We start from the raw sequence: 15,929 nt of genomic DNA, 5'->3' as shown, positions 1-15,929 counted from the left end.
TAAGGCCCATTTTAACATCATAACTAATGCGGAATTGAACCTGGGGTCACTGGCCTGTGCTACCAACTGGCCATACTGTAGGTTTATCAAGAAGGACTTGGTAGTTTATTCCCAAGAGATTCACTCTGCCGAGTGTATTTCTAATGAGAAAAAAACTGCAACGTTAAACAGCCATCTAAAATTCTTTCTTTCCATTCATCAATTCAGTCATTAGAATGGCATAAGCTCATATTCACTGTCACAGTTGAGATGTGATGCATAATTCTACCCATTACATCTTTCTGATCACTGCATTGGCTCAACTGTGATGCCAGTCTTAAGCTCACATGGAATAGAATCATGGAATCATACAGCACAGAAAGAGGCCATTCGGCCCACCGTGCTTGTTCTGGCTCTTTGAAAGACCTAACCAATTAGTCCCACTCCCCTGCAAATAGTTCCTTTTTAAGTATATATCCAGCTCCCTTTTGAAAATTACTACTGAATCTGCTTCCACCACCCTTTCAGGCAGTGCATTTCAGATCATAACAACTCGCTGTGTAAAAATAATTCTCCTCATCTCGCCTCTGTTTCTTTTGCCAATTATCTTAAATTTGTGTCCTCTGGTTACCGGCCGTCCTGTCAGTGGACATAGTTCCTCCTTTTTTATTCTATCAAAACCCCATATAATGTTGAACACCTCTGTTAAATCTCCCCATACCTCCTCTGCTCTAAGGAGAACAATCCTAGCTTCTCTAGTCTCTCCACATAACTGAAGTCCCTCATCACTGGTAAATCTCCTCTGCACCTGCTCCAATAAAATAATTGTCCACGTATGAACATTGATCATGCCTGGACTGCACCTTTCTGCCTGTGGAATACACGAAGGAGAATTGTTTCCTTTAGGGATGAGGGTTGAAAAAAAATAACCTCCCTTTCTGAACAGGAGCAATTTTGTCGAATCTGTTCTGCATAGTTAGTTGGTAAACAATACTGTGCCTGTTTACTCTCCTGGCCAATTGACTTGCATGCCAAAGAAAACGCCTTGCTGCAAATTGCTCAAACAGTCCAGCGTGTGGTGAGATTCATTACTCCTGTTCCTTCAGTATTGTGCAGGATTCAGACGGAAACACTGAAGATGGAATCTGTGGTAGACCTTGTGAGGTTCCAGGCTGCCTCGATCGAGCTCACTGGGACGACGGTTTCTGTTGGACTGTTTGTGCTCTTCCTTGGCCTTCTGTACTGGTAAGTAGACTGAATGTCTCCTCCATTTTACTTTACAAAAACGATGGTTTAAAAGTACACTATTGCTTTCTTGCCCATAAGAATTAGCTTTGGATGTGCGGCAAAAAGCGTCAGTATCATTCTAGAATCTGGTCGGCCATCTAACTCTCAAGTACACTGAAGCCACAAAGTGCGAGCCCACCTGTGCAGGTAGTCTCGTGCTTTTTGAAAGGTGGGTGCAGTCTGATGTGAAACCAAGTTTAGAAAATCTCCCCAGGTGGATGCCTGAGATCTTCTTGTGTAGGACTGTGTTCCCGCACAAAATTCACTTTTTAATAATGGCAGAGAGTCACAGTCCTACTAGCGAGTGGAGCTCTGCACATGTGAACTTGTGCACCAGCACAGTGTGTTGCTGGGCAGAGTGCGAGGCACAATCGGCAGTAGAACTTTGATCTGGTGCCTGAAATCTAACTGTACGGGCACTGGTCTCACGCCAGTTTTTGCGGCGTAATGACACCTCTACATTATTACCCACTGTTTTTACCCTGTTGGCTATTTGCTCATTTATTTTATTTGCTATCTTCTAGCCCGCCCCCCCCCCGCCCCCCCAAGGCACTGTGTGAGTACCATGAAGAGGCAGACCGAAGCGTCCCGTAAGACTCGATGCTCTCCTCCCCTCCTGTTAGGAAATGCTGCACCTCCATTCTGCATTTCTTACCTGAGAACAGGGGCTGAGATTAGGATCTCACTATCTGTAGAACCTTGGGTATGAACCGGCCCCAGGACACTTTTTGACATGGTGTGTTGGTGCAGCGACCTAGTTTACCACCACATTGCCTGAGCATCTTTAGACATCAGGATGACATCAAAACTCATTGCACCCATTAGTACGTGGAAATCCAGTTGACCGGGTTAGGGTTAGGCTGGCACATCTGTACAGTACTGAGGGTGTGCGGCACTTTCTTTCAGATGGCACGTTAAACCGAGATCCCATATGCCTGTTCTGTGGGCATAAAAAACCTCAACGCACTATTCAGCGGGAGGAGAGAGTTGTCCTGATGGCCTGGTCAATATTTATCCTTCAACCAATACCACCAAAAACAATACCTGGCCATTTATCTCATTGCATTTATTTGTGGGATCTTGCTATGTGCATATGTTTTGCTGCATTTGCCTACATAATAACAGTGACTCTGCTTCAAAGCAACTCATTGCCTGTAAAGAGCTTTGGGAGACCTAAGGCCCTGTACAAGAGTTTTCTTTTTTTTTCCACAGTGCTAAACTCCTTCCATTCCCGTAATATTATCCGGGTTCCCCCATTTACATTACAGGGTGGGTATAGTGCAACGCAAGAAAAATGGCACGTGCGCATTCACGACTTCGTCGTACTGGCCGAGGGCTTTCCCAGACACGAGTCTGTCCACAGCCTGAGCTTTCAATGTTGAGCAGCACCAGCAATTTACATTAGCACCTGGGATTGCATTGCCTCTCGAAGGGACTGCTGTAGTATAAATCAGAGAGCGTAGAAGGAGGCCATTCCCTTTTGAAAGTTATTACTGAATCTGCTTCCACCACCCTTTCAGGCAGTGCATCCCAGATCATAACAACTCGCTGCGTAAAAAAATGTCTCCTCATCTCGCCTCTGGTTCTTTTGTCAATTATCTTAAATCTGTGTCCTCTGGTTACTGACCATCCTGGCAGTGGAAACAATTTCTCCTTATTTACTCTTATCAAAACCTCATATAATTTTCAAATGGGATATAAAATTCCCTCGATACTTTGAAGTTACCAGCGATTTTGCTGTATTTACAGATTTCAGATAAAAACACTGATGTAATAAAACTCACTACGCACGTGGTTTGAGCATAAAGCAAGGCTTTAATCCACTTGTTTCAGAACATGGAGGTCTAGTTGTACTTCACTAGTTCCTGTTTTACAAAATGTCCCTGGCAAGCTGGGCCCCCGCCCGAGTATTCATACTCCTTGGACAGCGCCACCAGCTGGCCGTCCAGTGTTATTTCAGGAGTAGTTTCTTTATGATGATGAGGTTTATAACAAACACCTCATTTAATTGTCCCCATCCTTCTCTCGGTGCACTGTGACAAGCTTATTGCAGAAAGGCAAATAAACTGAAGAAATACAAGGGGGGGGGAAAGAGATACTTATTTTCCTACATGGCTAACAGAAACAGGCTGTTTCTCTACAAAACTATTTCAGATACACAAAGTACAGTGGAACTTCAACTGTCTGGAGGAGACTCTTTCTCTTACCCCCTCCCCCCCCCCCCCCCCACACACCACCCCCACGCCCCCACTTGGATAATGAAGGCAGGCCCTTAGTTGAGAGTTTGCCTTTGATGGTGTTGGTTGAGGGAAGTCTAACCACCTCCCCTTGACATTCAACGGCATTACCATCGCCAAATTCCCCACCATCAACATCCTGGGGGTCACCATTGACCAGAAACCTAACTGGACCAGCCACATAAATACTATGGCAATAAGAGCAGGTCAGAGGCTAGGTATTCTGCGGCGAGTGTCTCACCTCCTGACTCCCCAAAGCCTTTCCACCATCTACAAGGCACAAGTAAGATGTGTGATGGAATACTCTCCACTTGCCTGGATGAGTGCAGCTCCAACAACACTTAAGAAGCTCGACTCCATCCAGGACAAAGCAGCCCGCTTGATTGGCACCCCATCCACCACCTTAAACATTCACTCCCTCCACCACCGGCGTACCGTGGCTGCAGTGTGTACCATCTACAAGATACACTGCAGCAACTCGACAAGGCTTCTTCAGCAGCGACTCCCAAACCTGCAACCTCTTCCAAATAGAAGGACAAGGGCAGCAGGCGCATGGAAACACCACCACCTCCAAGTTCCCCTCCAAGTCACACACCATCCTGACTTAGAAGTGTATCTGGAACTCCCCACCTAACAGCACTGTGGGAGTACCTTCACCACACGGACTGCAGCGGTTCAAGAAGATGGCTCACCACCACCTTCTCAAGGGCAACTAGGGATGGGCAATAAATGCTGGCCTTGTCAGCGACACCCAGATCCCATAAGCGAATAAAAAAAAAAAAAGAATCTTATCCAGAATTCAGGGGGCACTCACTGCTCTTCTTCGAAGATTTTCAACATTCACTTCAACAGTAAGCGGAGCATTGGTTCAATATCTCTTCCGAAAGACAGCATTTCCATTAATGTAGCACTGCGTTGAAGTGTCAGTCTAGATTCTGGTCCCACATTTCCTTGTGAGTCCTGATTGATAGAGATTATGGGTAGGTGAGTGATGGGGGTATGGTGAATTGAGCAATGGCTGAGACTAGTGGTGCAGTTGGTAGGATATGGCATTTGAAGGTGCATTCACTGACCTTGACCACTCGTGTGAGGTCATTAAACTTCTTGTGACACTGCATCCAGGTCCTTGGGGCTGCGCTCCTGGCATTAACCTCCGCGGCTATCTGCTCCCACTGCCTTCTCACTGTGTGTCTGGAGGGCATCCTGCCCCACTGCAGATACAGGACATCTCTCATGTGTCTTTCCACCTCCTCCAACAAGACCTCCAGTGCAGTGTCGGAAAACCTTGATGCACGCTCTCTCCGATGGTCAGCCATTGTTCTTTGTTGAACAGCACTATTCCGAATTATGTCAGCACCTCCAGCAGCCACAATACACCTTCCCGTTAAGAGGTGCAGGCTATCTTTAAGCCGTGCAGACTAGCTTTAAGTAGTGTTAGCAAGTAACAATATTGGGCCCCCTGCTGATGCATGCAGCCAATGAACAGCGTGGTTAGCACTGGCTGCTCCCAGCAATCAATATAATGAGCAGGCAGCACGAAGATGATGTGCTGCCTGGATTACATTGAACGGGGTAATTGCACATTGCGATCCCTGCACCTGTTTTTGGGGGCTATTCAATTTACCCCCCAGTACTCCTAACAGATTGAAGTTCCCACTTATTTAAAACAATGAAGTGGTGACAAATCAGACTATTTCTTCAGCACAGTCATTCTGCCCAATTGTGTTGGTATAGACACTGTAAGCTTGTTTTCTGACTCTTTAGGAGAGCTTGACTTATCTTTGTTCTCTGACTTGGCTCACAAGTTGCAGGTTCAATTGGATCTTCTCCAAACCAGCTCTCAGTCCCAGAAAGTCGTCGTCTTAGGCAGTCCCTCGGAACCGAGGATGATTTGCTTCCACGTTAAAAATGAGTTCTCAGGTGACTGATGAATCCAATGTGGGACCTACAGTCTCTGTCACAGGTGGGGCAGACGGTGGTTGAAGGGGCGGGTGGGTGGGGTGCTTGGGTTGACGTGCGCTCCTTCCGCTGTTTGCGCTTGGCTTCCGCTTGCACCTGGGGAAGAGACGCGAGGTATTCGGCGCCTTCCCGGATGCCTCTCCTCCACTTTGTACGGTCTTGGGCCAAGGATTCCCAGGTGTTGGTGGGGATGTTGCACTTTTTCAAGGAGGCTTTGAGGGTGTCCTTGAAGCGATTCCTCTGCCTACCTGGGGCTCACTTGCCGTGTCGGAGCTCCGAGTAGAGCGCTTGTTTTGGGAGTCTCGTATCGGACATGCGGACGATGTGACCCGTCCATCGGAGCTGATCGAGCGTGGTCAAAGCTTCGTTGCTGGGGATGTTGGCCTGAGCGAGAACACTGACATTGGTGCGCCTATCCTGCCAATGGATTTGCAGGATCTTACGGAGGCAGCATTGGTGGTACCTCCCCAGTGCTTTGAGGTGCCTGCTGTACATGGTCCATGTCTCTGAGGCATACAGGAGGCATATTGCTCTGTAGACCATGAGCTTGGTGCCGGGTTTGAGGTCCTGGTCTTCAAACACACTCTTCCTCAGGCGACCGAAGGCTGCACTGGCACACTGAAGGCGGTGTTGGACTTCGTCATCGACATCTGCCCTTGTTGACAGTAGGCTCCCGAGGTATGGAAAGTGGTCCACGTTGTCCAAGGCAGAGAAGCACTACTGGCGCGAATTCATGAACTAATTTCTCTTATCTGGAAGGAGGAGAGCATGCCAGGGGATCTCGGAGACGCCGTAATTGTGACCATCTTCAAGAAAGGTGACAAGTCCGATTGCGGTAATTACAGAGGAGTTTCCCTGCTGTCTGCCACAGGGAAAGTCATCGCAAGTCCCAGAAAGTATCTAGCAGTCTGCTATCCATCTGCAACAGTATTCTCCTCCTCCCCCTCCCCTCTGTAACTCTGCAATCATTGGGGAAACATGTCCCAGACTTGTGAAACAAAATGTGGTCAGAACGTGCTACACGAAAGAAGTAGGTCTAAGAGGTAACCTTTTGAAACTGCAAGACAAACTACCTCTGGAAATACACAAATAAGTGTGTTGATATATTTCCATGGTGATGAAAATACACAGGGGAGACGAAGGAAGCACAAACTGCACCAGCACTTCAGCCAAAAATATTTACAACATTCTCACTGAAGTTCTGAGCTCAAGCATGTGACAGAAACTGAACGCAAGGTACAACCAGAGTAAACAAAACCCACCAACTGGGAAATAGAAATAAAATGAGAAGCGCAAGGAAAATGAAACCTCTCCTTTTCTCCGCTCCCTTTAAGGTGCCAGCTCCCAGCTGGAATACCAGTCGTGGTGTGTTGCCCACTGTTAGATTTCAGTGGTTTCTCCCCCTGTTCTGAATTTGTCCTTTGGAAAGAAATAAACAACCTTTTTTTTTGCAAACTCCTGTCGGCGACCTGGCTTTGGAGAGGTTGGTCTGACATAACAGACCTGAATGTACTTCATGCAGCAAATCGCTGATTATATATTTTGCGACTGCTTTGAGATCAAATGGAACAGAACATCTGCTGCAACAGAGGCATCGACACGACTATTCAAAATGAATCCTCCACACAGGAAGAGAGGGCTCCAAGCTGAATGTACTGCTGCTGATGTCGGTGCCTCTGCTTTGGCATCAAAAGATGATAGCGAAGAGAGTGGATAACCAAAAATAGCAACAATTGTCACGGGAGCCAGAATATTGCTCAGGAAGAGCAGTCATTCAGGAAGCAGCTCAGTACCTTGGGTTCTGATCAGTCTTAATCATACTATTTATAAACATCTGCTTCATACAGTCTAGTGAAGGGTATGATCCATATGTTTATTCCATTTGACTGCTGTGAAAGAACAGGACAAATTTAAATGGACAAATTGAGAACAGAAGATCGAGGGGTGATCTGATCGAGGTGTTTAAAATGATTAAAAAGATTCGCTAGGGTTGATACAGAGAAACTATTTCCTGTGGTGGGGGAATCCAGAACAAGGGGCCATAATCTTAAAATTAGAGCCAGGCCGTTCAGGAGGGAAATCAGGAAGCACTTTTTTTACGCAAAGGCTAGCGGAAATCTGGAACGCTCTCCCCCAAAAGGCTGGGGATGCTGGGGGTCAATTGGAGCTTTCAAGACTGAGATTGAGAGATTTTTATTAGATAATGATATCAAGAGATATGGAGGAAATGCAGGTAAATGGAGTTGAGGCGCAGATCAGCAATGATCTAATTGAACGGCAGGGTAGGCTCGAGGGGCTGAATGGCCTACACCTGTTCCTAATGTTACTATTTTTCTAAATGGCTGTCGAGAGACTACTTTGAGAACTCTAGCTCCCCACCACTCCTCTCCTGAAAGTGCTGACTATGTTTTCACAGGAGCCTGAACCTCACCCAGTCTTCATGAGCCTCGACAGTGAGTGTTGACAGGCTATTCTACTACGGAGAGGCTCAGAGCTGAGCCAAGACCTGTGGCTAAATGATGTGCGTGTGTGCCTTCCAGTGTGGGGGCACTGGATAGTGATGGGGAGCGCCCTGCCTTCTGCCCTAGTTAACTCCGCACAGGCTGGGTATTGAACCTGAGCCTTAACTAATACATGTGGTGACTTTCTCCAACTTGCACACTGAGCAGCTGGAACGATGGTTTGGATTGCAGTTTCTTAACAGATGTGCCATGCTTAGTAGGCAAAGGAAGAGTCGTGGATAATGAATTTAATGCCTCATGTTTTAATTCTGTTGTCCCGACATTAAATAGCAGCACTAAGGAAAGAAACACTGGCTTTGAAGAAGGCAAAAATCAGCTAATCGTCCGCTCTGCTGAAAACATCTCGTGTGCTGACTGGACTTCCACCCATTCAACACACAGCCGGCTGAGAGATATGGAAGGGCCTAGAATCCAGCCTCGCCTATATGAGCAGGTGCTGGGTGCCAAGGGACAAACACCAACAAAAATTACTGCAACGAATAAAAATGCGAAACTTGGCATTTCAGAATTGTTTATCAAGGATGCATGTTGTAAAAGCAGGTGATTTGGAATCAATATTTCATCACCCCCTCGCCCCCCGCCCCCACCAACTGAAACCTGACAAGCTACCAGATGTCCTCAATTACTGCTTGTGGGAAAATTGTGCTCAAATTTTGAGTTCAAATGATGAGCTTGAACATGTGGGGGAGGGGAACGAAAAGCTCTACAATCAGTTCTTGAATATATATTAGGTCAACTTTCGAAAAACAACGGCATCTGGAATAACAACTAGCTCTAATCAGTGATCGAATATTCCGCTCCCCATGCCATCTGTTCCTAACATTACTGTGACCCCTGAACCAGTATAACTTACTGGCATAGTCCTACAGCCTGGATAACCCTAGACTGTCTTTATCTGACAAAAAATGTTTCTCATTTGAGCTGCTGCGGGATGTGCAGAAACCTCTTTCCAGTACTCCAAAGTACATGTTCAAACAGACTGATTTTTAAAGCGACTGGTGCTTTACCCAACCCTTACACAGTTGCTGATCGTAATCGCATGCAAGGCCAATCTGGTGTTTGCCTTTTGCGCTTTGGAATGCCACTTTTATAAGTCTGAAAGAGAGAGAGCGAGAGCAAAAGAAAGAACGAAAGACTTGTATTTATATAGCGCCTTTCCTGACCTCAGGACATCCCATAGCGATTTATAGCCAATGAAGTATTTTTGAAGTGTAGTCACTGTTGTAACATGAGAAACTGCAGCAGCCAATTTACGCACAGCAAGGTCCCACAAACAGCAATGTGATAATGACCAGATAATCGATTTTAATGATACTGGTTGAGAGATAAATATTGGCCAGGACACCGTGGAGCACTCCCCCGCTCTTCTTCACAAAATGCTGTGGGATCTTTTACGTCCACCTGGGAGGGCAGACGGGGCCTCAGTTTAACATCTCAGCCGAAAGACGGCAGCACCCCCTCAGTACTGCACCAATGTGCCAGCCTAGATTACGTGCTCATGGCCCTGGAGCGGAGCTCCAGAGGGGGTAGTTAAAATGGACTAGGAGACTTACCCACTGGCCTCCCGCCTATATCCTGCCGACTGCAGGGTCCTTGTTTAAGTATCTGATCGGATCCTGACGACGTCATCGGGACCCAATTGCAATATTAATCCCTCGCGGTTTCCCCGCCAGGCCAAACCGCCTGCGAACAGGAGCCAGCAGAGTAGGTATGTTGTACTGCCTGGAGGAGCACCTCTGCCCCACAAGGAAGCCCGAGCCTCCCCTGCCCTGGGCTTCCTTCCCCCTCCGAACTCTCGAACGCCATCCCAAAGACTTATCTTAGTGCATGGGACCATTCGATTGGGTCCCCAGTGGTGGCCTCCTACTGCCTGAAATCCCACTCCTCCCCACTGGGTATATGTGGGTGACTGCGTCCGATTATGCAGGTGAGGCTGGGGAGTTAAAATCTCAAACTGCAGAGGGCTGGACGGATTGCCCTCCACCTTGGCCCCCTGACTACACCAATTCTGCTCATATTTCAAATAGCCCCCATGTTGACTTGTCTCCTCATTGGGATTTCAAACCATCTCCTCTCATAGAATCTTCCAATTGCCCTCCCCCACTCCTCCAATTTAAACAGAACAGTCTGTTTACATTCCTGGAAAAGAGTTACCAAGACTTCTTGGATTTGGGATGGTCTGACCTCAAAGCTGAACTGAACGCAGTGGATTCGACAACGATTAGCCCTACCCCTGATCTTGTGATGGGATAGTTATTGATGAAACAGCTAATGATGGATGGGCCAAGGACCCTTCCCTGAGGAATTCCTGCAGTGATTTCTGGGGCTATGATGAATAGGCTCTGACAACCACAACCATCTTCCTTTGCGTCAAGTACGACTCCAGCAACTGGAGGGTTTTTCCTTTGACCTTGGTGCTATACTTGGTCAAATGCTGCTTTGATTCAGATCTTGCATCCTTGTCTGGATCAAGATTATGATGAGGTCTGGAACATTGTTTCTAGCGGAACCTGAACTGAGCATCGGTGAGCATGTTATTGATGAGTCGGTGTCATTTGATGGCACTATTGATGAAGCCTCTCATCACTTTACTGATGATTGGGAGAAGGCTAATAGGGCGGTAATGGGCTGTCTTAGATTTATCTTGTTTACTGTGGATAGGACTTACCTGGGCAATTTTCCACACTGTCGGGTAGATGCCAGAATGTATAATGATAAAGGTAAAGTAGTAAAAGGGGTAAAAGCAGGAATAAATTGTCAGAAAACATATTTGAAAGTTCTTTATCTGAATGCACGCAGCATTCGTAACAAAATTGACGAGTTGACGGTGCAAATAACTACACATGGGTATGATCTGGTGGCCATTACGGAAACATGGCTGCAAGATAATCATGAATGGGAACTAAACATACAAGGGTATTTGACAATTAGGAAGGACAGACAGGAAGGAAAGGGAGGTGGGGTTGCTATGTTAATCAAGGATGGAATCACTGCAATAGTCAGAAATGATATTGGGTCAAGGATCAGGATAGTGAAACAGTTTGGGTGGAGATAAGGAATAATAAGGGGAAAAATAGTGGGCGTAGTCTATAGGCCTCCTAACAGTTGCAACTCTGTTGGTCGGAGTATAAATCAGGAAATAGTTGGGGCTTGTAATAAGGGAACAGCTATAATCATGGGGGATTTTAACTTTCATATTGACTGGACTAATCAAATTGGGCATGGCAGCATTGAGGAAGAGTTCATAGAGTGTATTAGGGATGGGTTCCTTGAGCAGTATGTAACAACCAACCAGGGGGCAGGCAATCTTAGATCTGGTCCTGTGTAATGAGACAAGATTAATAAAAAATGTCCAAGTAAAGGATCCCCTTGGAATGAGTGACCATAATATGGTTGAATTCCAAATTCAGTTTGAGGGTGAGAGAGTTGGATCTCAAACCAGCGTACTAAGCTTAAATAAAGTAGACTATGAAGGTATGAGAGTAGAATTGACTAAAGTGGACTGGGAAAACAGATTAAAGTGTATCACAGAATCACAGAAACCCCACAGTGCAGATAGAGGCCATTTCGGCCCATCGAGCCTGCACCGACACATATCCCGCCCGATCCCCGTAACCCCTACACCAACACATATCCCACCCTATTCCCGTAACCCCACGTATATTTAATCCCCCTAACACTAAGGGTCAATTTATCATAGCCAATCAACCTCACCCGCACATCTTTGGACTGTGGGAGGAAACCGGAGCACCCGGAGGAAACCCACGCAAACACGGGGAGAATGTGCAAACTCCACACAGACAGTTGCCCGAGGCCGGATTCGAACCCGGGTCCCTGGCGCTGTGAGGCAGAGCAGTGGTCTACATTCAAGGAGATATTTCACATCTTTCAAGATAAATATATTCCACTGAGGAAAAAGGGGAGTAAAACAAAAGACAGCCATTGGTGGCTTAGTAAAGTAATAAAGGATAGTATTCGACTGAAAACAAGGGCATATAAATTAGCCAAATCTAGTGGGAGGATAGAAGATTGGGAAGCATTTAAAAGCCAGCAAACAATAACTAAAAGATTAATTAAGAAAGGGAAGATAGATTATGAAAGTAAACTAGCAAAAAATATAAAAACAGATAGCAAGAGTTTCTACAGCTATATGGGTGGCTAAAGTGAACGTTGGTCCCTTAGAGGATGGGACTGGGAAACTAGTGGTGGGGAACATGGAGATGGCAAAGACACTGAACAAATATTTTGTATCAGTCTTTACAGTAGAGGACACTAAAAATATCCCAACACTGGACAAACAGGGGGCAATGGGGGGGGGGGAGGAGCTAAACACGATTAAAATCACTAAGGAGATGGTACTCAGTAAAATAATGGGACTTAAGGTGGATAAATCCCCCGGACCTGATGGCCTACATCCTAGGGTCTTGAGAGAAGTGGCGGTAGGGATTGTGGATGCATTGGTGATCATTTTCCAGAACTCCCTGGACTCAGGAAAGGTCCCGGCAGATTGGAAAACTGCTAATGCAACGCCCTTATTTAAGAAGGGAAGTAGACAAAAAGCTGGAAACTATAGACCAGTTAGCCTAACATCTGTGGTTGGCAAAATGTTGGAGTCCATTATTAAGGAAACAGTAACAGAGCATTTGGATAAACATAATTTAATAGGACAGAGTCAGCATGGTTTTGCGAAGGGGAAGTCATCAAATCAAATCAAAATCAAATCAAATCAAGTTTTATTGTCATTGTTAGTGCACAAGTGCAGTACAACGAAATGTAGGCTTGCATTTTTTAATTTAAACATAATTTAATAGGACAGAGTCAGCATGGTTTTACGAAGGGGAAGTCATGTTTGACAATTTGCTCGAATTCTTTGAGGATGTAACATACAGGGTGGATAAAGGGGAACGGGTAGATAAAGGGGAACCAGTGGATGTAGTGTATTTGGACTTCCAAAAGGCATTTGACAAGGTTCCACACAAAAGATTACAGATCAAGATAAAAAATCACGGGATTGGGGGTAATATACTGGCATGGGTGGAAGATTGGCTATCTAACAGAAAACAAAGAGTTGGGATAAATGGTTCGTTCTCGGGCTGGCAATCAGTAACTAGTGGTGTTCCGCAGGGGTCAGTGCTGGGACCCCAACTCTTTACAATCTATATTAACGATTTGGAGGAAGGGACCGAGTGCAGCATATCCAAGTTTGCCGACGATACAAAGATGGGAGGGAAAGCAGTGAGCGAGGAGGACATAAAAATCCTGCAAAAGGACATAGACAGGCTAAGTGAGTGGGCAGAGATTTGGCAGATGCAATATAATGTTGGAAAGTGTGAGGTTATGCACTTTGGCAGAAAAAATCAAAGAGCAAGTTATTATCTAAATGGAGAGAAACTGCAAAGTGCTACAGTACAAAGGGATCTGGGGGTCCTGGTGCATGAAACACAAAAAGTTAGTATGCAGGTGCAGCAGGTGATCAGGAAGGCCAATGGAATCTTGGCTTTTATTGCAAGGGGGATGGAGTATAAAAACATGGAAGTCTTGCTGCAGTTATACAGGGTATTGGTGAGGCCACACCTGGAATACTGCGTGCAGTTTTGGTTTCCATATTTAAGAAAAGATATACTTGCTCTCGAGGCGGTTCAGAGAAGGTTCACTCGGTTGATTCCAGAGATGAGGGGGTTGACATATGAGGAAAGGTTGAGTAGGTTGGGACTCTACTCATTGGAGTTCAGAAGAATGAGAGGCGATCTTATCGAAACATATAAGATTGTGAGGGGGCTTGATCGGGTGGATGCGGTGCGGATGTTTCCACTGATGGGTGAGATTAGAACTAGGGGGCATAATCTTAGAATAAGGGGCTGCCCTTTCAAAACTGAGATGAGGAGAAACTTCTTCACTCAGAGGGTAGTAAATCTATGGAATTTGCTACCCCAGAGAGCTGTGGAAGCTGCAACATTAAATAAATTTAAAATGGAGATAGACATTTTCCTAGCAGATAAGGGAATTATGGGGAGCGGGCAGGGAAGTGGACGTGAGTCTAGGTTCAGATCAGCCATGATCCTATTGAATGGCGGAGCAGGCCCGAGGGGCCGTATGGCCTACTCCTGCTCCTATTTCTTATGTTCTTATGTCATAATGGTACTAGAACTTGGCTAGCTCTGTTACGCAGGTCTTCAGCAGTAGCTGTTGCCATGTCTAGTGCTTACAGCTGTTTCTTAATGTCACGCAGAGTAAACCATATTGGCTGGATATTGGGTAACTAGGATGGTGGGGACCTGGGGAGGAGCCCTGCAGGATTGTCCACCTGACACTTTTGACTGGAGCATCGACTAAAATGCCAGTCTCCCTCTCAGAGATGTAAAGTGCTATTTTAACTCATGAAATACTTGCATTTGTGCACTAAGAAAGAACATGCATTTATTTAGTACCTTATCACATTCTCAGGGCATCCCAATGCACATCACTTTTGTTGCTATTTGGGCAAACATGGAAGATAACTTTGTTATATCTCACCCAGGAATGTACATGCTTTTGAATAGGACTGAGTACTTTGTGCTTCCAATGCTGCCTGGAAATACCCCTTCTTCCAACATGTGTGGCACTTGCTGGTTCTAGCAGGATACACATCTCTGGGGTGGTGGTGGGTGGAGAGGAAACGTCCACACCAGTCACACACTTTTGGTTTATCAGTGAGCTTCCCATTTGTAGCTTTGCTTCAGAGGGTCCTTTGGTCTTGACCGTGGCTTTGACACTTGTGTTGGCTGCTGAAGTTTTCCCCTCCGTGCTGCCATTTGCTTTCTCAGTTGGCTGGTTTCTAACTGCCGCCTTTTGCCTTTTAACAGCTTGTCTCTTGCATTGATTCTTCAATTGCCTCCTTAACTATAAGGTCAGGGTAAAGCTTAAAGCCTTTTATCTCGCAGACCAACTACAATGTGACCACGAATCATTTCACCATGTAATGCATCGTATTTGGAATGCTCTGATTCCAATGTACCACCACCAATGCCTTTTAAATCTTTCTACAGCTATTGAATAGAATTTACAGCACAGAAACAGACCATTCCGCCATTCACCTCCAAGTTCCCCTCCAAGTCACACGCTATCCTGACTTGGAAGTATATTGCCATTCCTTCATCGTCGCTGGGTCAAACTCCTGAAACTCCCTCCCTAATCGCACTATGGGAGTACCTTCACCACACGGACTGCAGCGTTTCAAGAAGGTGGCTCACCACCACCTTCTCAAGGGCAGTTAGGGGTGGGCACTAAATGCTGGCTTTGCCAGTGATGCCCACATCTCAGGAACAAATTTTTTTAAAAACTGGTCTGTGCCGGTGTTTATGCTCTACATAGCTATAGTCCCGACTCTCAGCTTAAATGAGCAGACAATATCTTCTGTTTCATCTGTATGAGTGAACAGATATGAATCTCCTCAGCCTTTTCACATCCACTAGATGCTTTTCCATAATCTTCAAGAGTTTGAATAAACTTAATGCACTCTTCGGGGTTTTTGAAATTCAATTTCTTTGGGGGCTTAATTATGTTTTTGTTAGATTTGTTCTCCAGAAGTAGCGTAACAACATTTATTAACATTGTCCTAAAATCAGGATATTGCAACGGGGCTCGCAAGTAATGTCCCTCCCCTCCCAAAGTCAAATATCTTATTGACACTCGCGTCTGAAGGATGGCCCACTTGGTTGAGGTAATGGAAGACACCCATGGAACTGTTGCCCAGCAAGAATTGTTTTTGGGAGAGAAAGGGAAAAAATTGGCCAAAACAGTACTGTGATACTTCTTTTAGTATTGTGTTATTCCTTACAGGTACTCGGTGTTACCATTCTCTGAGTTGAAAAGGATTGGAATCAAACATCCAAAGCCATCTCCTTTTGTAGGCAACATGTTCCTCTTCCAGAAGGTAAGATCCTAAGAGAAGCATTATACAAAGGAA

At 45.7% G+C, this 15,929-nt stretch overlaps 1 protein-coding gene and 1 long non-coding RNA gene across 3 annotated transcripts in view; one reads left to right on the top strand and one right to left on the bottom strand.

Moving 5' to 3' along the window:
• LOC147105988 (uncharacterized) overlaps positions 1-15,929 on the bottom strand; it is a 310,673-nt gene that overhangs the window by 8,975 nt on the left and 285,769 nt on the right. The window lies entirely within an intron of this gene.
• Positions 1-15,929, top strand: part of tbxas1 (thromboxane A synthase 1 (platelet)) — a 315,721-nt gene that overhangs the window by 32,807 nt on the left and 266,985 nt on the right. For both annotated transcript variants that reach the window (XM_086008606.1, XM_086008607.1), the window contains exons 2-3: positions 1,086-1,224; positions 15,803-15,896. In XM_086008606.1, the coding sequence (XP_085864732.1) occupies positions 1,118-1,224; positions 15,803-15,896 (201 nt within the window). In that variant the 5' untranslated portion in view covers positions 1,086-1,117. The remainder of the gene's footprint in view (positions 1-1,085; positions 1,225-15,802; positions 15,897-15,929) is intronic.

This window comes from Somniosus microcephalus, chromosome 16 (assembly GCF_052327205.1).
Source record: "Somniosus microcephalus isolate GS21.2 chromosome 16, FLI_Smic_1.0, whole genome shotgun sequence".
Taxonomy (NCBI): Eukaryota; Metazoa; Chordata; class Chondrichthyes; order Squaliformes; family Somniosidae; genus Somniosus; species Somniosus microcephalus.
This window is presented reverse-complemented; position numbering and strand designations above follow the sequence as displayed.